At 35.2% G+C, this 23,376-nt stretch overlaps 1 protein-coding gene across 2 annotated transcripts; it reads right to left on the bottom strand.

Moving 5' to 3' along the window:
* Positions 1 to 11,057: 11,057 nt before the first annotated feature.
* Positions 11,058 to 12,023, bottom strand: LOC111372346 (cysteine-rich and transmembrane domain-containing protein WIH2-like). 2 transcript variants are annotated; one of them, XM_022994641.1, is made up of 3 exons: positions 11,782 to 12,023; positions 11,515 to 11,671; positions 11,058 to 11,313 (listed from the first exon to the last, which is right to left on the bottom strand). In XM_022994641.1, the coding sequence occupies exons 1-3, from the start codon at positions 11,804 to 11,806 to the stop codon at positions 11,268 to 11,270; spliced, it is 228 nt and encodes a 75-aa protein (XP_022850409.1). In that variant the 5' UTR covers positions 11,807 to 12,023; the 3' UTR covers positions 11,058 to 11,267. The 2 variants fall into 2 exon arrangements, with proteins under 2 accessions (XP_022850409.1, XP_022850408.1); XM_022994640.1 differs by having other exon boundaries at positions 11,515 to 11,674; positions 11,782 to 12,016.
* Between the last annotated feature and the right edge of the window lie 11,353 nt (positions 12,024 to 23,376).

Here is a 23,376-nt window from a genome sequence, read left to right on the forward strand (position 1 = left end):
CTTTAGCACTACTTCTGGCAACTACGTTTTGTTTCTTGTTCCTCCAGGTTACTAGATTTCCCCATACAAATGTGTAGTAACCTGTAGTAGATCTCCTATCATCTGTTGATCCGGCCTAATCTACGTCTGTGAAGACTTTCACTCCTTTTCTTTCATCCTTTTTGAAGAATAGCCCCCTTCCCGAAGAGTCCTTGAGATATCTCAGTATCTTATAGATAGCTTCTAAGTGACTTTCCTTTGGAGAGTGCATGTGCTGACTTACCAAACTAACTGCAAATGCTATGTCAGGCCTGGTGTGTGATAGGTAAATCAGTTTTCCAACCAATCTTTGATATCTGTCTATTTCTACAGGATTTCCTTCGTTGCCATTTTTTCTTCCAATATCTATGGGTGTATCACTTGGTTTACATCCTAGCATGCCAGTTTTAGTTAGAAAATCAAGAACATATTTCCGTTGTGGTACACTGATCCCTCGTCTTGATCTCGCAACTTCCATTCCCAGAAAATATCGCATTTTTCCCAAGTCCTTTACTTCAAATTCAGTGGCAAGACTTATTTTTAGTCTTTCCATTTCTGTTCTATTGTCTCCTGTCAGAATGATATCATCAACGTATACAATCAGAATAGTTTTAGTACCATCTACAAACTGCCACAGGAACATAGTGTAATCTGACTGCCCTTGGCGATATCCTTGATTTTTCAACACTTTTGCAAATCTATCAATCCATGCTCTTGGTGATTGTTTGAGTCCATATAGTGATTTCGTTAGCTTGCATACTGGACCTTTTTCCTCCTCCTTACAAAAGCTTGGCGGTAATGTCATAAATACTTCTTCCTCCAATTCCCCATTCAATAATGCATTTTTAATATCAAGTTGCTGAAGAGGCCAGTCCAAATTTACTGCTATTGACAGAAAGACTCGAACTGTATTCAACTTTGCTACTGGTGCAAATGTCTCTGTGTAGTCAATACCATATGTTTGAGGATATCCTTTTGCAACCAATCGGGCTTTATACCGATGTATTGTCCCATCTACTGTGTATTTTAAGCTGAAAACCCATTTACATCCCACAGGTTTCTTTCTTTGTGGCAACTCCATTACTTCTCAAGTTTCATTTTTTTCCAAAGCACGCATTTCTTTCAAAACTGCCTCTTTCCATTCTGGAACTTCCAATGCCTCCTAAATATTCCTCGGGATAATCGTATTGTCAAGGTGGGCTGTAAAAGTACGGAATTCTGAAGATAGGGTGTTGAGTGCATAACCGTGGTTGTTTTCTGAGGGCAATGGGTAAATCGGTATTAGATAACTCTGATACTTTCTGAGGTGGAGCTACCATCGGTTCTGATTCTTTTAGTGCTTCAGTCGTGAGATTCTCTGTGTACTTTGATTTTGGCTTTCGTGAGTAAACTAATATCTCCTTATCCTTTTGTTTTTCTACGTCTCCCCCTGTATTCAAATTTTCCTTTGTTAATGGCATATTAGCATCGGATGGAGGAATAAATAGAGAAGGTTCAGGAGAGAAGAGACTGAAGTCAAAGAACCGATTTTCTATTAAGATCTCCCCCTGAAGAGAGGTTTTTTCAAAGTACGGTTTATTTTCGAAAAAGGTAACATTAAGACTTACATATGTTCGTTGTGTGGGTGGATCATAGCATTTGTATCCTTTTTGCGTAGGAGAGTAACCAATTAGGACACATTTAATTGCCCGGGGATCAAGTTTGTTTCTTTGATGGGGATGGACATGTACGAAGGCAGTACATCCAAATACTCGTAGGGGTAGATTGGAGCTAAGACGAGAAGTTGGGAAATATTTTCGGAATTTTTGGATGGGAGCTTCAAAATTTAGGGCTCGATTAAGCATTCGGTTGATGAGGTAAATGGATGTAAGGACAGCATCCCGCCATAATTTTTTAGGCATGTTTGTAGTGAACATTAGGGAACGGGCGACTTCTAATATATGTCTATTTTTACATTTAGCAATCCCATTTTGTTGGGGAGTATCAACGCATGAACTTTGATGAACTATGCCATGTGTTCTGAGATAGTCGCCTAAGATGTTATTGAAGTACTCTGTGCCATTATCAGTGTGTAAGATTTGGATTTTGGTTTGGAACTACGTTTGAATCATAGTGTGGAAGTTGACAAACACGCCCCGAACTTCAGATTTATCTTTTAGTAGGTAAATCCAACAAATTCGAGTATGATCGTCAATGAATGTGACAACCCATTTCGAGTGAGCACGATTTGGAATCCGTGAGGGACTCCATACATCGCTATGAATCATGGAGAATGGCTTTGATGGTTTGTATACGGATTTCGGAAATGGTGTACACTGATGTTTTGCAAGTTCACAAATTTCACATTGAAGATCAACTGTCTTTTTATTCAAAAAAATAGAAGGTAGTACACGTTTTAGGTATTGAAAGTTGGGATGTCCCATTCTAAAATGCCATAACATAATTTCACTATTTCTAAGGACAGACGCAGAATCACAAATTTTAATTTGACACTGTTTACCCACATCTGCCTTGTCAAAGTAATAGAGTCATTCACTTTCTTTAGCACTGCCAATTGTCTTCCCCGATGATAGGTCCTGACACAGTAAGATGGGAAAAATTTAGCAGAACAATTTGATAATTTTGTTAACTGACTTATAGACAGTAAATTGCAAGATAAATTAGAAACATGAAGAACATATTCCAAGGTTATAGAATTAGAGATTTGAATAGTCCCTTTTCCTGCTATGGTGGACAGAGATCCATCTGCAATTTTAACCTTGAGATTACTGGCACATGGGGAGTAAGATGAGAATAAGTGGTAGGAGTCTGTCATGTGGTCTGAGGCTCCTGAGTTAATGATCCAGGGTGTTTTTGGTTGAGTGGCAGATTTTAAGGCCCTCAAAAAATTACCTTTGTGCGCTAGTGAACTTGACGGGTTATTGGTTTGGTTTGATGATTTTAGGCTAGAAAATATTTTGTAGAGCTGTTCCATCTGCTCGGCATTAAATGCACCACTTGATTCCTTGGATTTTCCTCCCTGATAGTCAATTGATGCCTGATTTCCACGGTATTTATTACTTTGTCTAGGCTTCCAGTTGGTGGGTTTTCCACACAAATCCCAACACGTGTCTTCGTTATGTCCTGGTTTACCGCAATGCTCATACCAAAGTCGTCCTTTTTGCTGCCTTGGGTCTGACCCATTTGTCGTTCCTTTTGAATAAAAGCTCGTATTCTCAGGCCCATTTGTTGACCCAAAATTAGGATTTCCTGGGCCATATTTTAAATGCCCCAGTCTATTGCCTTTTAGCCCACTGTTAGATGGCCCAATTGACGACCCGGTAGATGACCCAATTCCTTTTGACAGTAGGGCTGAAGACTCACTCGCAGAAATCGATCCAGCCACTCCTGAAGGACCTCTGATCATCTCCAACATAATTTTTCTCTGGCTTTCTTCGCGCCTGACCTCCGCGAACACCTCCCTCGTCGACGGTAAGGGTTTCCGACCAAGGATTCGTCCCCTCACTTCATCTAGGTCGCAGTTCAGTCCGGCCAAGAATTCGAAGACCCTTTCATTTTCCAGCCTTTTTTTGAATCGAGCACTGTCGCCTGCGCAATCCCATGCCTCTTCGGTACTCAAGTCGAGTTCTTGCCACAAAGTCGACTTCTCCAGGTAATATTCTATCACATCTCGGTCGCCTTGCTTGGTTTGCCAGAGTTTAGTTTTGAGTTCGAAAATTTGGGATGAATTTTCAGAATCAGAATATGTCTCTTTGACTGCATCCCATACATCTTTTGCAGTGGGCAGAAACAAGTACGTCTTTCTGATGGTGGGTTTCATGGAGTTTATCAGCCAAGCAGTCACCAATGAGTTTTCTGAGTTCCATTTTTGGAGAAGAACCGTGTTGGTTGAGGCCGGCTTCGTTATCTCCCCAGTCAGGTAACCTAATTTTCCTTTCCCATCGACAATTAACTTGATGGATTGAGCCCATTCTCGAAAATTCTTCCCGTTCAATTTTTCAACCGTTAATTGGAATGATGAATTCTCTCCCATGCCTATGGCAGAGGCAGTTTCTGACTCTCCATTGAAGAAGTCAGAGGTTGTAGAGCCTCTGCTATTGGCGGTGGCTTCTGTCATTATTTTGGCTGGTTAGTTGACGAGCCTGAGCTATGATACCATGAAGACAAAGATTATAAATTTCTTCTTATTTAATATGAGCTATACATCGTCCCTTTTATAGTACAAAGAAGGGAAAAATAAAAGGAAAGAAAAAATTGCCTACCAAATCTAAAGATTACAATAATCAATCAATCCATTAATTACAACTCTAACTATGGAAATAAATAATTCCTAAAATTATCGTGATTTCATCAAGTGCCCTAGGTGGTCTACTGAGGGGCCAACTTGTGAGATTCTATCAATGGGCTTTACATACACCTACTTCTCATTTGTTTGTCGTTGCTTTTTGAAATGGTTAATTCAAGTTGGTATGGAAACCCTTTACATTGTTTACACCAACATTTGAACCAAAAATAAATTCTATTCAACAACGGTGCTAGGTGTTATCACACTTTATTTACTCGTAATCAATTAATCCACTACTCTTAGTAACTACTTCTTAGTTACTCATTTCACATACTTATTGATCGACCATTTACTTTAGGTTTACCATCGATGATATTTTAATCACTTTTCTTAAGGTTGCATCTGCCTACTTCATGAACTATACCTAACTATCTCAAGTGTAGTTGTTTGTCTTTTCTATAATATGCAACTTTATGACAAGGATTTGGATTATCAAAGGATATTTAACTAGAAGTGAAGAAAAATAAACTTGAATTATAGGGTTTTGAAAGGCCTACTCTCTCTACTGATGACTCGCTTCATTTTTTTTCTCAATGCTTCTACAAATTTGCCGACGACAAATGGATTTTGGAATTTATTAATTTCAGAATGTCCAGTATTCCACCAATTAGTAACCCAAACTCCTTTATTTATTTAGCGTCAAATCTATTCCTGAAACTATCATCCTCTTTCCCTGCTGCGTCTTTTTCGCTTCTCTCCTCTTTCATTGCTGCTTCCCCTCTTTACTTTCTTGCTACTTCTTTCCTGCTGTCCTCCTTCCTTGTTGATTTTCCCCACTTTTCATGATACTTCCTCCCACTTTCCTTGGTTGTTGCTTCCCCTTACTTGCCTTGTTTGTTGCTTCCCTCCACTTTCCTCACATGGCATATGTCCAGTGAATAGATGTATCATTACCTGACCCTAAAATCGACGTTGTCCTTATGGTGGAATAGTTTCACGATCATGTGGTTTCGAAAGGGGTTGGTTGTCTCTGTATACGGGATTAGGCTTTTCCCCTTATAGGTTTTGAGTGAACGAAGCCCTGCTTGACTAAATTGGCCCGGTTCTCAACTTTATGGGACATTTTGATACACCAATTAATCTTGCAAATTTCAAGTTGTAAATACAGTGAACGCGATGCAATTATCTAGTAGATGTATATATTAGATACAAATAATATCTAAATAATCAATAAGGAAAGTGACATGATGTCATATATTACCTTAAATAATTTCTACAAAAGTAGGGCTTTTCCCCTAAAGTCAATATTTTAGCTAGTGAAAGTCTATTGAAGTATATGCCATGAGAACAAGTAGCTCGTGAGAACTTATTACATAGAAATATATTTTGATTTATCAATAGATATTTTCAGTATTTATTTGCATGTTATTAACCTAAGATGGTCTAACCAGTCTTGCCAAATATTAATATTTTCAGGACTTTGAATTCAATATAATTTTTTGTTGCGGAAACTTTCTTGAAAGATCTTCAAATCGGTGATTTTCGGGCTCAGTTCAACGCACCTTTCTCAACCAACAACCAGTCCAATCAATTCCAAACCACAACCAATTGATTCACCTTGGTTGCTATTTAATCTTACCCACGTAAGACAAGAAATGATAATGATTTGTGGCCACAAAGGCTAGGAGAAGACACCACAAAGGTATGAAGGAACCACCAATTGCACACGCTATACAAGCGTTCTGGACACTTTTAGAGACTTTTTTTCTCACACAAAGGGGGCAGCCGGGATTCTCTTTTTCTTCTCTCAAAATCACACAATACATTATAAGAAAGTGGCTAGGGTTATAGCCATATATATACTCTAGTGTTAGGCTTTAAGTTAGATCATTAAAGGGGTAAACGGGCCCAGATTCAAGCCATCCATAAGGGAATACAATTGGATCGGGTGTAGTTAATGGACTTGGTTGTTGAACTTATTTCATTCATCGGCCTACGCATATGGAATAATGTTAACCCATGTTAACATCATAGTTCGGGATTTATTGGGTATCAAAAACCCAACAAATCTCCACCTTGATGCCTAATCAAAACACACAGTTAGCACTTGCATAATCAAGGTAGCCAATAAAATTGGATCACAGACCTTACCTTGTGTTTCCAACTTGAAACACATATCATACCTGCTCCATGTACTTACTGGGGTTAAGGTCAAAAACACCTAAGTAGAAGCAAATATTTAACAGTAAACAATTAAGAGCAAATATACGTCCGATGACGATATACTATAGGATAACACACACAGTTCTTTTCAAAAACACATTCACATAGAAGCATAGATTAACACTAAGTCAATTAAACTATGGTTAACCACATGCAACACATGCATAAATAACCCTAAGAAAAGATCTCACCACACTTATCATATCCTATTCCGTGTTGCTCACACCTCGAGAACACATATCTCCTCTCATCGCTCACCAAGCTCACTAGACAGATCACTCAACTCACGTCTAATTGGCAAGTCACAATAGATCCTAAGTCTATGGGATAATTCTCTATCTCTACATCACTTCTCCCAACCTATGTGGATAATGGATCTCCACCTAACAGAAGTGATAGAAGTGCATCTCTCACACTCCACCTGATCAGGGTCTCTTTCCAGATAAAGGATTTTAGACATTTGATCACATCTCCACTCGTGATCCAAATGTCACACTCCACATCCCCGGTACAAACCACCATGTACCCCTAGACATCTATACTCTACCTTACCAAAAGGCACACAACACACTGCTAATGCATCTCAAACTCACTATGGCAAATCAACACCTTTCAGTGACCACAAAGGTTACCCCAATTACCAAAGCTCTAAAAAATCCACAAAGAAAATGGCGAAGGTGGTACTCACAAAGAAAAATCGAAGAAAGAGTCGGTTACTTCACAACACTCACAAACGAGGCTCACAAAGATAAAGAAGGTAACCTTAACGTGACTGCCTCACATAATCTCCAAACCACACAGGCTCACAAAGATAAAGGAGAGAAACGGCTGCCCAACTTTCTTCTCACTACCACACTCTCACACCACTCACAGAGCAAATGGAGTACGCCACAAAACTTAGTCCACTATGCATGTAAACATATTACACAAAGTAATAAGATCACCCTCAATTCATGCAATTACACACATCAAACAAGTTGAAAGTGTAACATCAATATTGCAATAAAATTATGTGACCACATACATGTAGAAAGGATTATACACAAATGCAATGTAAGAACCACGTTTATTCTCTCAATAAACCTCACTAGGACCACTACTTGACCCTAAAGTCACATTCGTCTTGTCTCTATCCTCATCTTTCCTTTTATTATCATTCTACAACAATTTCTTTCAACTATGCCCAAATTTTACCACAAGCAAAGTACTGACACATAATTCACACAGAACGGTCAAGTAAATTTTCCTAAGGTCACATGCAATTCTATCGGTGTAGAAAAATTGGTGACAAATTCACATAGAATTTAAGGTAATTAACATGTAATTTCTAGGTCTAGCAACAAGCAATGGTTACCCCAAACCTAATGTTACCCCATGCGATGACTTTTAATACGAAAAATAAATAATTAACATACACATTAATTTTAACTGCAATAATAAAAAGCAAAAAATACGATATCGAGTGAACCATGTCTGAAGGTCCGTAGATATCGAGACATGTGAATTCACCACTTTAGGACTACCACTATTCATCCTAAAGTCTCTGAAAACTGCTGCAACCAAAAAATCACGATCAAATCCCGAACGCACGAAGAACAACGCTGTCCAGATTCTACTGTGTACCTTGAAATAGAAAACTTTCAACATGAAAAATGTCAAAAATAATATGAGGAACAAACTGTCTGAAGGGACCTCCTCGAAATTCCCGCTTATGCGCCCTCACGCGTGTCTCCTTCTCTCTGTGCGTGGGCCACACGTGTCAGAATTGACCATCACGCGCCTTCCTGCAGGGTGCGCCTCTTCCTGCATGTCACGTCAGTGGTCTCCGTTTCCTCAAACTCCTTTTGGATTGATCAGAACATGTGAAAAACGGAGACTGATTTTGACAATTTTTGGATAGCTTCTTCGATCCGATTTCTGCTGCGATTTTTGGACCTTTTTGGTATGTTTCATGAGCTAAAACCACCACCTTGAAGCTCTAATACCAATTCTTGCGGAAGCTTTCTTGAAAAATCTTCAAATCGGTGATTTTCGGGCTCAATCCAACGGGCACCTTTCTCAACCAACAACCAGTCCAATCGACTCCAAACCACAACCAATTGATTCACCTTGATTGCTGTTCAATCTTACTCACGTAGGATAAGAAAAGGATGATGATTTGTGGCCAAAAAGGCTAGGAGAAGACACCACAAAGGTATGAATGAACCACCAATTGCACACGTTATACAAGCGTTCTAGACACTTCTGGAGACCTTTTTCCTCACACAAAGGGGGCAGCCGGAATTCTCTCTTTCTTCTCTCAAAATCACACAATACATCATAAGAAAGTGGCTAGGGTGTATAGCCATATATATACTCTAGGGTTAGGCTTTAAGTTGGACCGTTAAAGGGGTAAACAGGCCAAGATTCAAACCATCCATAAGGGAATACAATTGGGTTGGGTGTAGTTCATGGACTTGATTGTTGGATTTATTTCATTCATCGGCCTATGTTTATGAAATAATATTAATCTACATTAACATTATAACTCGAGATTTATTGGATATCAAAAACCTAACATTTTTATTTCAGTAAGAAAGTGAATTTAACATAATATTGGCTCTTTTAAAAACTTGAGTCACATTTGTAAAGTTGACATTGGTGGCACTTGACGGGTTCGGCAGTGGATGCAATATTGACCGAACATTTAATGGATATAATTGATGAGGCCGAGGAACGTTGGTGGTTGTGTGTGTGCGGGTAGGGAAGTTCGTAGACTTTGTACTGAGAAAAATGTGTAATCCATATTTTATATTAATCCTTATAAGCATTCTTAATTTTTTTAATGTCTTGGTGTGGAATAAATGCACATGACGAAGCTTACGTTGATTTGTGAAGGTCTAGTTGAGTTAATACTTAGGAAAAATCTTCTTGGATAGGGCCACGTTGGCTCTGTCCAAACAAGGCGGCTAATTGGCAGGCGCCCTAGACGGACAGGGCTCCAGCAGAGCTCTAATACTTAGGCCCTGTTTGAGTTCCATTATTTTGAAAAAATACATTCTTAAACAGTGATTTGACATCATTTCAACCACATATTCTTGAATAAAATAATATTACACGCAAATCTAAAAATTTTCCTTATTTTTTAACCACGTATTCTTCATCAATCTACTATTCTAAAATATATTCTTCAAAATTAATTTGGCTCAAACACAGTCTTAATATGTTCATGGATACATTCAAATTAACCAGTGAACTCCGTTTTCAGTTAATTGATGTGTGCGTCAAAACGTAGTAATGGACTAAGCAAATAATAATAGCTCCTATTATCTTTGTGACTTTACTAGGAAAGGAAGGTATCCAAGATTTCCTTTATTGGCTCCCTTATCAAATCATAGATATTTAGGAATATCTTCTGCGGACTAATTTGATATAACCTTTACCTACCTCCTTGCAGAATAATTTGGGTAGGTTAATTGATTTTCTGAGTCGTCTTTTCCTTTAATGATACAAGACTTTAAGTAATTTTTTTGTAGCCTTGAACTACGAGAAAAACAGGGTATTCATTTTCCTCATTAAAAAAGAGTGGTGGAGATTTTTATTGTTGAATAATAAGAATCTCGTTTTTATTCAAGTTGAGATGCCATCTCTATAATGAATCTATTTTGCTCACAAAATCAATGTCTTCAATCTCTTAAAGAATAAAAAAAAGGAAAATACTGATGTGGCAAGGGCGGTTGGACAACCAATTCCATGGAAAAAAATTAGCATCAAACATGGTCAAATTGGAAAATGGAATTATTTTCCGTGGAATTCCCACCTCTATCAAATAGTCCCTAATTGATTAGAAAATCAAAATTTTTCTAGATTTTAATCTTCCACTTCGGGACAAGATCACCGAGATGAGGATCAAACAAAGACTAATGGGATTATGACGTAGTATTTGGGTCTTACAATTGTTTATGTAGTTTGTCTAATTGAATCGTGGTTGAATTGATCCAATAACCATTGTTTTGGCATATTAGAAAGATCAAAACTTGGGGAATACAAGATACTTATACGACTCTATTTAACTTTATTTTTATGTGAATATTCCGAATATGAACACGATGGACGCTTCCTGAATATTGAAAACGGGACATTATTGAGAAACTTTTCTGTTTCTGGATAGTGAGCTAATTTTAAGAATGTCGTGTGACTGTCCTTAAGAGGAAGATAAACCAATGTTACTCATTTTTAATCATACATTTTTTATTAAAATAATATTACACATAAAATAAAATTTTTTCCTTCTTTTTTAATCACACATTAACATCAATCACTATTCTATAATACACTTTTTGAAATTAAGGGGGCACAACATCCAACTCCCGTTTCGCCCTCATTTTCTAGAAATGAAAATTGGTGGAATAGTGTTTTTTTGAAAAGTAAGTGGTTGAAAAAGTAGAAAAAGTTTTCAATTTACATGGAAGTTTGTATTGTTGAAAATGGGATATAGAAAAATAAAATGTAATGTAATGAAATTTAAAGGGGGGCAAACGGGAGCTCAATATCAGCACGAACAGATAACCTACTATCTCTGTATAATCAAGAATTACATTTGAACAAAAACAATAATAAAATCAATACGAGAAATTTTATTACACAGCATAATAAGAAGTCACGAATATTCCCAAATCAATCAATCCAGATAATAAATATATACATGAAACTTAAACATTTTAATTATGATCTATGAATGTGATCCAACTCCATAGCCTCCTCAGAAACAAGCATCCAACGCACAGCAGCAACACAAGGCAGCACAACTGCCAAAACAAACAAAATCAGTATATCATATTTGATGTCAATAAGTGAAAATTATTTCACGGTTTATATAAATAAACGGTGAATCCTACAGAATATGTGGATTAAATTTGTGGGTTCTATACAAACATGCTTGACTGTTAATGGATTTTGAGATCAGGGCGTGTGAGATTTGTAACGAGGTAGATAGAAAGACGACTCACCATCCCCTCCAAAAGCCATCACCCCGAGACTGAGTTTTCTTGGCAGCGGTATAATCCGTGGCCTTATCCTGCTCATCTTTCACCGGATAACCAGCCGGCGGTGGCGCCGTGGAATGGGCTTGTGTATCTGGTTTGCCTTCAACTGGATATGCAGTGCCTGCTGGAGATGGAGATGGACAATACAATGTTAAAACAAAGAACCCTCAATAATTCATGAAGGGCAAACTGAAAAAGAAACAAGAATTAGACACAGACGTATATATGTACCTTGAGACTGGTTGTAGTTACTCATTTTGATGATACTACAGAACAGAATGAATAATGTTTTGAGGTAATAAAGATCCAAGAAATCGAAGGTTGAAATGTGATGAAAGATCGAAGATGAAAATGACGAAAGAGATGGTGCGTGTATATATAGATATCGAGAGAAAGACGCGTACGCTATCGGTGATGTGTTACGTGTGGGGAATGGATGAGGTTAACGAGGGGCGGCGACGCCGCCTAAGAGGCTGAGGAGGAGAAATCTAAAAGCGGAAGGTAACCAAATTGCAAGATACGACAATTATTTACGAGTTTACGCGTTATTTCTTTTGACCATCTTTTTCACGCTTGCATAATTTTTTGTTGTCTTTTAATATTATAAATAACTTTTGTTGTAGAATCCAATGGATGAATGACACACATAACACGTGGATGATCACAAGATAAAGAAAGGAAATCAATATTTAACGACTTGTTTGGCTGGATTTCTACTTTTATATAAGAGCTTTCCAAGAAAATTACTTGAGACTAATTACCTGTGAAAGTTTTTTTAGTCGAACAAAATTTTTTAAGAAAATTATTCAAACATGTTTAAAAGTAACATTTTAGTTTTGGAAACAGTTTCAAAAACCCGTCAAATGGAACCTTAATTTCATTACAAGTCTAGAAAAGAAATCCGAATGTTGAGAGAAGTTTAGACAAAATAAAGATACCAAATATCAATTGATATTTTCTTCCTAAATTGTTTCAAAATTTGATGTGTTATTACTTCGTACACACGATTTTCCCTTATAAGAAAAGAGTACTTATAATTACATATTGATAAATTTTTGAATTATTTTGATTCTTTGAAAAGACTTAACTTAAAAGAAGAGTTAGATAATTGAGTGAAAAAATACACCCAATTCTTGACTCTCAATTTTGTGTCTTCTCCTTTTCCTTTTTTCTTAAAACGGAATTTCCATGTATTTGAAGCCTTCTTGTGACCGTACCATTAGTTCTAGAATTTTGATATCGTAATTTTGATGATGCCAACTATGATCGTTAAAAAAAAAGAAAAAAAATCGCGAGAACTTTTCTCAATTCTTTAGAGAATGGAACTCGATTATTTGATTGGATGCCACGTAATTCTAATGACTAAAATGAAATTAAACACACCCTTAAGATAGAATAGAATGCAAGTGATTAAATTTTATATACTTAGATCATGTGTGGTTTAGATAAAAATTAGATTTTAAGTAAACTTTGATAAAAGTTGATCAAATGCTTGGTTGAAAAGCTGTGAGACAGGTTAATGTGTGATTAAAATTAATTGTTAATTTTGACTTAAATTTTAATTTGATTTTTTAATTGAACCAAACAGGGGCTTAATCCTAATATCAATACCGTTTTGATTTTGCATTGTAAAGTAGCGAAAGAGTTTTAGCGACTTTGGTCTTCTTTCATGATTTGTGCTTCATGGCCTTGATTTGATAGTGATGTTGATGGGTTAATGTTCGAGTCATTTTCTATGGGCTAGACATCTGGAATAGACTAAAGAAGAAGACTGGTAAAATTTTGCATATGCATCATGCTATTAAAATAGGGAAAAAAAAAATCACATCTCAGGAATTATGTTTATCCCAATTCAAAAATCAATTAAATAGTTTGAAAATTCAAAAATCAAGTAGCATTTAATTAATTAAAAATATTTATTAAATAAAGATAATAAAGTCACAGTTACATGATTAATAGTCATGATTTATTTATTAATCACATATCATCAAATTAATTGGTCACATATTATTTCGTGGTCACAAATCAAAAGTTTTGTAGGTCACATTATTTTGAGGTCACAGGTCATTCAAATTACAGGTCACAAATTATTTTTTAGTCAGACACCTAATATTTAGTCATAAATCAGCTAAACAGTTGGTCACAGATCCCTAAATAGTTAATCACGGACACCTAATTATTGGTCATAGATACTCCACCCGTTACCGTCATCATCATCGCAACAACCACGGCCACCACCATTGCACAACGCACCACCCACAGCACACCACCACCATTTCCTTTATCTCCACTTACACTACACCTAACCACCACCCCACTAAAGAATCCACAAACCCGCCGCCACCACCTCAAAAACGCAACTAAACATGTCAAAAAATCACATCACTACCACCAAATTCAACAACCATCATAGCCTATTCATTTCACCACCACAGCTCGTCGAAGTTGGTAGATCTGCATCACGAGGAAGATATGGATAGGAAGATGAAGAGAAGATGGAGAGTTAGAGTGATAATAGATTATTACAATTTAAAAATGGCCTGAATTCTGATGGTCTTGTGTCGACACTCAGAGTCGGAGGTGTCTCCGGTGGCGGTCACTCCTTGACGGCAATGAAAGTCGAAGGATAAGGTAGAGAGAGAGAGAGAGAGAGAGAGAGAGAGAGAGACGGGATATGATAAGGGAAGAATTTGGGGGGAAATGATTAGGGTTTTAATTGAATTGGATGTGTTAATTATATATAATACCAGATTTTTGCATACTTCATCCTCTAATTTTGAATTTGAAAGTTTTAATACCTGATTTTATGTAATTTCCTCCAAAATATTTTCTAAACTATTCTGTAACATTAATAAAATAAAAAAATAATGATGATGTATATTTTATGTCTATTATAAATAATGCTTTCTAAAAGTAATCCCATCCAGCCATTTTGTAACCGTTCCCTTTGAATTATTCCTAATTTCACGTGTAGCATTAGTATCTTTTCCTAAATTGAAGAATGATTTCAGGAAACCGACCATGACATATCACAATCAAAACCCATTTTGTAGAAAGCTCACAGGCGCAGGCATTTTCCTCAACGTCCCAGATCTCGGCGGAAGGCTTCTGTCCACATTACAATTTTGAAATAAGAAGGTAAGAATCGCTGCCTATAATCTGATCTTCAAGTATATGTAATATGTATTGGGTTTCTTCACATTTGCATTATGATAATTACTACCCCCATTCGTAATTCAACGTCCGATGTCTCGTTGCTTGTGGAGCAATATGTGAATATTTTTTGCTCTTGCGATGTCTGAAAATACATTTTCCGGCTGGTGATAATGTGAATCACCATATGTTACTGTGTGTGAAATTCACAAAGTAGAATATGTGATATTATGAAAATGTCAACAATGGAAAGGATTGTAGTCACCACAATTAAATATATACAGTAACTATAAAATGCATCCAGGAAACTCTGATATGTTTACCACATATGCTAATCTCTAGGTAATTCAACCTATATCAACATTAGGTTTATGTGTGTGCATGCAATCAGAAATGTGTTCAAGTTGTGTTTGAAAAAAGAAAAAAAAGTTTGGCATTTGATCCTTTTACAAGATGAATTTGAAGGGAGTTTCATCGAAATGTGTTCAAGTTCCTTTCTAAAGCACTTAGATTTATCCAAATTCATTTATTTTTCCTTTTGTACAGGAATGGACACAGTAAATGTATTTGTAGTGAATGGTGTAGATACTTTTGGTCTCCTGGTTCCCTTTGGTTGCAATTACGTTGGTTTTGTTGATATGATAGCGAATGAGCTCAAGGTTGATATGTGACATTCATGCATCGAGATTGGGTATTCTGTAGATGTGGAAATGTCTCCAATCCGAATAACAAATGACAATTCCCTGCAATTCTACTTGGAGTTGAAGTGTAGGGATCCACGAGTCACAACATATGCATTACTGATCCGTCTGGTTAGACACATTCAATCGACCATGTCTAGAATATACCACAATTCAAACAAATTCCACCAAAAATGCAGCTTACAAAAAGGTCACCGTTGTTTAAAAACTTAGTAAATTAGCTTCAATCTAGCTAGATAGATTCAATCGGCCAAGTCCAGAATATACCACAATTCAAACACAATTCAAACAGTTCCACCGAAAATGTAGTTGACAAAAGTTGACTGTTGTTTACAACTTAATAAATCAGCTTTCGGCTGGCTGTACATATTCTATCGGGATTAAAAGAAAAATAGATGCATTCACATTGCCAAAGGGGGCGTAATATTTACAATTTCCACACAAAACCTGGTTGTATAATCACTATAACTGTTGCATTATGAATTACATGTTACACATCTAACATAAGGGGACCAAAAAAGTGTTGCATAACCAAAATAATAACATGTGGATTGTGTTGGATCACAAACTTTATCTTTTTGTCGTTCGAAATGCAGCTGCATCTTCAATTGCCCTCTTATCTTTGTCCTCCATGTGGTTCTTCTCCCCCATAGAATTGGAATCTGGGTACACGACTTTGGCAAGTGGTGGATTGCTGCCTAAGACTTTTGATTTTGAGGATGTGTTAATGGAACGGGTAATGCGTCGAGATGGGGTGTTAACGAGTTCAGCCTTGGGTTCGATAATCTCATAGGTATTGTATGAATCGCCTACTCCCTGTGTTTTGATAGACCCTGAACCACTACAAGTGGAGTCTGTTCCACATCCATGGTAGAATTTTCAGGGAAAAAAGGCGAATTGTGGTCGGGTGGTGGTGGTGGTACGCCTCTGAGAGGAGATTTATACTAGCGGTAAGATTGAAATAATGGAAAATGGGAATCAATTTTTAGATTTGTATGAACTGGCGTCGAATATACTTTTGTGGGAGATCTGTGAATGACCAATTTAGTGTTTAGGTTTTGGGTTCTTTCTTGGTGAGCAATATCGAAGAGAAAGTCTGGGCGGATGAAACTGATTACAATAGGAAATAACACCATAATCACGGATTTTTTGGTTAATTTAGTCAGCTTAAGGCGTGTTTGGTGGCCCTTAATTTAAGTGCACATTTGTTGGAGTAACTTTAGCACGTAAATGAGTAGCCATTTTGATTTTTGTAATCTTTTCACATTTGTATTTTTACTTAATAAAAAACAGTATTCATGGTTTAAAAAATGTTGAATGATATATTCTAAATATTTATTAAAAGGTAGTGGTGGAATTTCCACAAGAAGATTTGGTTTGATTGGGTTGGGATGCTCTTTGGGGATTTGTTTCATATTGGGCTGTTGAAATTGTGAATTTGGGCTAATTGGTTAATTAGCATGGGCCAGATACTATTTGTTCTTAGAAAAAATACATAACTATGAACATTGAAAGATGCACTTTCAAACTTGACAAACTTGTTGAATTCTTTCCAAAATTAGGTAGTATTAATTAAACATATAATTAAATAAGTTAATGTCACAATAACATATAATTCATTGTCACAGTTATGTATTTATCACAATCGCAGAACATTATTGTAACAAATCACAAATTTTTTAGGTCACAATTTATTTATCGATTACAAATTTATCAAATAATTGGTCATGACTTAACTCTCGAATACAAATTATCAAATTAATTTCTTACAACTTATTTATTGATTACTAATTATCAAATTAATTCGTTATAACTTATTTCTCGGTCATTCGGTCATAATTTATCAAATCAAATCAATTTGTCACAATTACCCAATTAAATGGTCACAAATTACCATTTATTTTCTTCATCCACCCTCTGTACCACCACCAGTTTCACCTAAAACGTTACTGCCGCCCCCCGGGGTACGGCTCAACTGGTGGATCAATCAACATTGGCTTGCTTCCAACGGCAGGGTGGAGAGTTCGATTTCCAGTGGTAACTTGCGGCCAAAAATTTGGTATGGAGCAATCACTGTGGAGGAGGATCTCTTGTGCGCAGAAGTGTACAGTCAATGGGGGGAACCTGTGATCTAGTTGAGGCATAATCCGCAATTTATCCCCTCCAAAGTTCTAGGGGCATGGGTTTTGGAGGTCCAGGATTTAGTCTGGTGTAAGTTGGGATACCTGAATAACGAAAAAAAAAAAAAAAAAAAAAACATTACTGTCACCTCAAATTTACCTACTACATCCATCACATACACCTACATCAAAGAACCATTGTCACTTCACCACCACTGCCACCACTACAACTGCATTACCACATACACATAAATCAGCGTCATTTACATACACAGATCTACACACATACATATAAATATATACACTTACTCAAAAATTGGCCCCGCGACACACACATACACACAAATAAGCACACATACACAAATCGCCCACCATCGTTATATGGAGAATGATCGTACACACAAATCGTTACACAAGAAGCAGTGACGCACACATAAACATAGCTAAGTACAATGGAAGCAATAGAGCTCATCGCTACTTGTAATAGCGGGGATGGGTGGTGTCATTCCGACAACTGCGCTTGTCATTATTGTGCATGCGCACAACAACAATTGCTTGCCGTAGGGGGGGGGAGAGAGAGAGAGAGAGAGAGAGACTTCCTTGTGGATACAAAGAGATTAAGTAGATTAATTTAATTTAATAATATTATGATATAAATTAAAAAAATGAATTATGACTTGATTTTTTAAGTTGAAAGTTAAAATTCACATGTGAGTATAATTTTCGCTTTTTCTTATTTGGCAAGAGATACATAGTTCTCTCTTCCAAATTCTTCAATTATATTGATGATAGTACTCGTATATTATCATCTATAGTAAAACTCACCTCGTTTATCCTTTTAAACAAGCATTACAACTACATCGCTTGATCAAACAATATTTTACAAAGTCTAGAATTTACAACTTATAGATCTTACTTTTTTGACACTTTTATGCAAACTTATAATGTCATGTGCAAACTTGCAATATCACATAGGCGCTTTTCATTTCATCCAACTGTATCCCAATATTGATGAAAGTTGCTTAATTGATAATCATATTGTGATGGATCTTTCATGTTATTGTTGGGTGACATACCAATTTACAACTACGATACGTCATAAAAGTATTTAAAAATCATGTATTTTGTAATAACCTCATTTCATCATTTTTATTAAGGTGTCACATATCTATTAAGTATGGAATAAAGTTAATTGTACAATTGTTGTTGACAACTTGATATCAAAATCTGGATCATTGATTTAAAAATGGTTTTAAAATATACTTAATGTGATGTTGTCAAGTGTGTATCGTCCGTCACGATTGTAAAAAAAAATTTGTACAAGTAACATGATTGATTAAGTGTAGGATCAATTGATTGTCAACAAAAGTAATTTTTTTTTTTCAATTTGAGAGGTGATAAGAGCGAGAATTTTGAAATCTAAAACTATTTGAAGTTGATGGTGACCTAATTGGGATAATTGAAGTATACTTATAAATTTAAAATTAGTTGAATTCTAATTGTAGTGTCGTATGCTTATAATCTGACAATTTATTTAAAACAAGCTCTTGGCACACGCGATGCGCATAGCATACTATTTAAATATACATTGATTATTTTATAAATACTATATAACAACACAAATTGGATCACCCAAACTACCAATAAAATATACTAATAACAAAAAGAGCATTAATTCCAAAAATGGGTCATATATCACAAGTGCATTTAGCCTCATCCAAACATCGTAAGGCAACCTCATGAATTAAAAGTAAAGTAAATGGACTTCCTTAAAAAGATTGTAGCAAGAAAATAAAATTTGTTGAGGTTGTCCCACATCGATTGTGGATGTAGTTGATATTCAGTTTATAAGTGTGAGGGAAAATCTCACCTCTTGAACTAGCTTTTGGGGTAAGAAAGGTTTAATATCACCCAACACTGGTATCAGAGCCCAGTTTATCAACAAGTCTCTGGCCCAACTGTAATGCCCCGATCAGAACGTCACTAGATTAATTGTACTTATAGCTATAAACTTAAAAAAAAATAGCTAAACTTTTAGAGGAACTTATAAAGATTTAATTTAAGAATATTTTTTCAAAAGAATAATAAATGACAATATAACTCAATACAAAAGAAACTAATTCCTAATGTCTTCAGGTGACATCCATGCCTAAATACATTTTTGTTACGTGAAATTCTAGGCAAGAATTTAAAAATAAATGTTGTTATTTGACTTCCTTTTTTTGCGCGGTGAATTTTAAAGTAAACTCGTTTACATAGTAATCTAGGTCGAAATTTCACGAAACTTTAAGAGAAAATAGGGAACTTCTCATAATATATCATATCCAAAATTCATCTTTCGTCGGCGACATATGAGATGTTAAAATATTTTTCAAAAACCCCGCTAAAACTAAAAACAAGGCTGTTTTCTTTTCTATCTCGTATGGTATGTGACAAAATAAATATGTTTGCATAGCTATCGACCCCAAAACTTCATGAAATTTTATTTTAAGGTAGGAAACTTCTTACAATATGTCATATCCAAACATCGGCTTCCGTCGACATTATACAGGATATTAAAATATTTTTCAAAACCTTCGCAGCGACTCGAATTGGGAAGTAACCTAGCGCAGCATACTTAAGGTGTCATATAAAATTCCATAGATATTGGATTGACATGATTTTGAGTTTATTCAGTACCTAATCCATGAGGCTATTAAATCCCACTGGTTTTGTCCAAAAATCCCAAGTAACGATTGAGTTACGAATTTTTAAGTTCAATGGTAGAAACTGGAATTTTCAGAAAACTGCAACACTATGTTTACTTAAAGTGACATATAAAATTTTTCCGACATCAGATTGACATGATTCCAAGTTTATTCAGTAGATAACTTATGAGGCTATCAAACACTATTAGCTTTGTTCAAAAATTCGAAATAACAAATTAGTTATGAATTTTTAAAGTCTGAGCAGAAACTGAAATTTTTAAGAAAACAGTAACATTAAATAGTTGACATTTTTATTTTTTGTAGACGGTACTTCGTTAGTAAATTCTAGATCACATATATATATTTTTAAACATAACCTATTTATAAGAAAATGTTCGTAGAAATAATTTCATATACGACGTCCATAGAAAAGTAATTAAAAAGAAACGCGAATATTTCATAATCAATTTAAAGTTGTTAATTCACTAGCTTTTCCATGTCGAATTACATCTTCAACCACCATCATCCGCGCCCCCAACAAAAGAACAAAATCAACCTATAAGAAGGGATTTAACCCATGAGTTTGAAACTCAATAGATATTATCGGTGCATTTCATAATCAAATTAGAAAAATTCGAACCATGGATTCATACCGTCGCATGTAGATGGATTTCCGACAAAATCCGATATCTATAGCATTATCATAACACGTAGAGCCGGATAATAATCATTCAAACTATAGTAGTGCCGAAACACCGTACCCGGAGGTACCATTTCATTCAACTTTTAACGAAAAATCAAATTTGAAAACGAAATAACACTTGCACCTCAACCTACCTTCGTTTGACGCTTTTGAATTGATGAAATTGGAAGTAAATATTGTTTCCCGAATGCTACCAATGCTCTTTAAAAATTTGCCTCAACTTTCTTTCTTTTACTTGGAATATTTTTGGTTCAAAGTCTATGTTTCAATGAATATATTACATACATATATATCTATATATGTTGGAAAGTAAAAAGATATAGGAATTGAAGAGAGGTGGTTGATTGTCTTCCCAAAATAATTTGATTGGTTGATGTGTTTCATACCAAGTTTCAAATATATAGAAATGATACAAATTCAAACTTGACTATATAGGGACCATAAAAACGTGTATGCGTGTTGGAAAGTTTAAAAGATCTATTTTATTTTCCAATAATATATATTTCCATATATATATATATAACATATTAAAGTTGTTAATATGAAGTGAATGTGTAGGTAATTAGTAAAATTTTCAATTTATAATTTTTTGTATGCAATTTTTTACTCATAAGTGTGATTTTATTTATAAAAAAAAAATTTACACATAGTTTAATTTTTTATTTTATAATTGATTTTTCTCTTTTAAGGTATCTTTACTTATAAATAATTTTTTTAGTTATAAAATGATATTTTTCTTATAAGTAATTTTTTTATGTATAATTGAATTTTTGCCTTTGTAAAATAACTGAATTAGATATGATAAATTGAAATAGACTTTGAAAAATAACCAAAAACTATCAATTTGATTGGTTGAGAGACATAATTTTAAAATTACTCAAAATCAATTCTCCAAAATATATATATATATATATATATATATATATATATATATATACAACATATTAAAGTAACAAAATTAATGAACAACATAGATACCCATTTAGAAATTTATGGACCATATTTTATTTATAGTTCGGTCATTTGAAAAAAATAACGTATATGCGAATCTAGTCTTAATAAAATTTTACCATAGGGTCAATATTAAATTCTGTCCAACTTAGAAAACATGTCGAGCATAAGGTTCAACCATGGTCTAGACTCGTGGTGCTAGATCGTTACACAAAAAAAATAATAGCCTAACTTCATTTTTTTGTTTTTTTTTCGGGTTCCTACACCAACGGTCGGGAGATACGGGTTTGTGGAGGGGAGAAAAGTTTGATTTTCTGCAGGCCCCGTTGTGTGAGGGGGAGTAGGGCTCGACGTGTGGGAGGAGACATGTTTGATCTCCTGCAAAGCCCGATGTGTCAAGGGGAGATTGTTGAGGTTATCCCACATCGGTCGTGAATAGGGTTGGTATCGAGTTTATAAGTGTGAGGGAAAACCATACTTCTTGAGCTAGTTTTCGGAGTGAGAGAGGCCCAATACTATCCAACACCACTTATCAGAAATTTTACGCCAATTCAATTTATTTTTATTTACCTACAAGATCTTTTGTTGTTTAAGAGAATATTAGCAAATAGAAAAAATAAAAAATATAACGTACAAATTAAAAAGATCATCAAAACTTTTCATTATGTGAAAATTGTTGCTACCATATAGAATTTCACTCACCAACTCAATCCTCAAGTATTATAAAGAAAAATAAACTCGAGCTTTAACTTTTCTACTCTTTTTATGAAAACTCTCGAGATGCTAGGCTTACAATATTTCTTTCCCTAATAAACTCTCAAGCTACAACCAAAATAATAAAATATATTCACTATTTATTAGATCAATAATCAAATAGAAGAGTTTAATTGCAACTTAAATAAGGACTCATTTCAACTCAAACAAGGACTCTTCATGTGCAAGACTCCAAAACTAGCTGTAAATTGGAGACCAAGCATTGTAAAGATTTTGTTCTCAACTTTAATCATTACCTTTTATTATTTGCAATGGAAGTCCTCCAACTTTTGACTTTTGGTGCAATTATCAAACAATCTCCACTTTGGCGTAAACGAGTCAAAATCTCTTCATTTCTTCTACAACTTTTAATCACAATACTTGGAAAAACGAGTAAGCTTTTGACATACTTTAACAGTCTTATACTCTACCATATGAGTATAACCACTCAGAATTATCTGTAAACTTCAAGCATTTCATCGACTAAGATAAATATGTTTTTACACACTTATTCGAGCCATAAAACATGACTAAACTGTGTTAATTATAGTTGGAATGTGGCTTAAGTCTATGTAATTTTGTTTTGTAGGTTATATTGATGGATGTTATGGAATTCAAAAGAAAAGACACGGAAAAGGACCAATATGAAGGAAAATGAAAGTTTAGGGACCAAGGTGCAAATATCCAAAAGTTGAACCAAAAGGCGAATAGAGAATGCCAATGAACTAAGTATCAACTCGGGGACAATACGGGATGAT

Source organism: Olea europaea, chromosome 23, assembly GCF_002742605.1.
Source record: "Olea europaea var. sylvestris chromosome 23, O_europaea_v1, whole genome shotgun sequence".
Lineage (NCBI taxonomy): Eukaryota > Viridiplantae > Streptophyta > Magnoliopsida > Lamiales > Oleaceae > Olea > Olea europaea.

Bases quoted from the DNA above. Each gene is read 5' to 3' on its own strand.
- LOC111372346 (XM_022994640.1), bottom strand. From the start codon at position 11,806: ATGAGTAACTACAACCAGTCTCAAG. The intron at 11,675-11,781 runs GTACATATATAC...CTCCATCTCCAG, and splicing joins TAACTACAACCAGTCTCAAG to CAGGCACTGCATATCCAGTT. The intron at 11,314-11,514 runs GTGAGTCGTCTT...TTGTTTTGGCAG, and splicing joins GATGGCTTTTGGAGGGGATG to TTGTGCTGCCTTGTGTTGCT.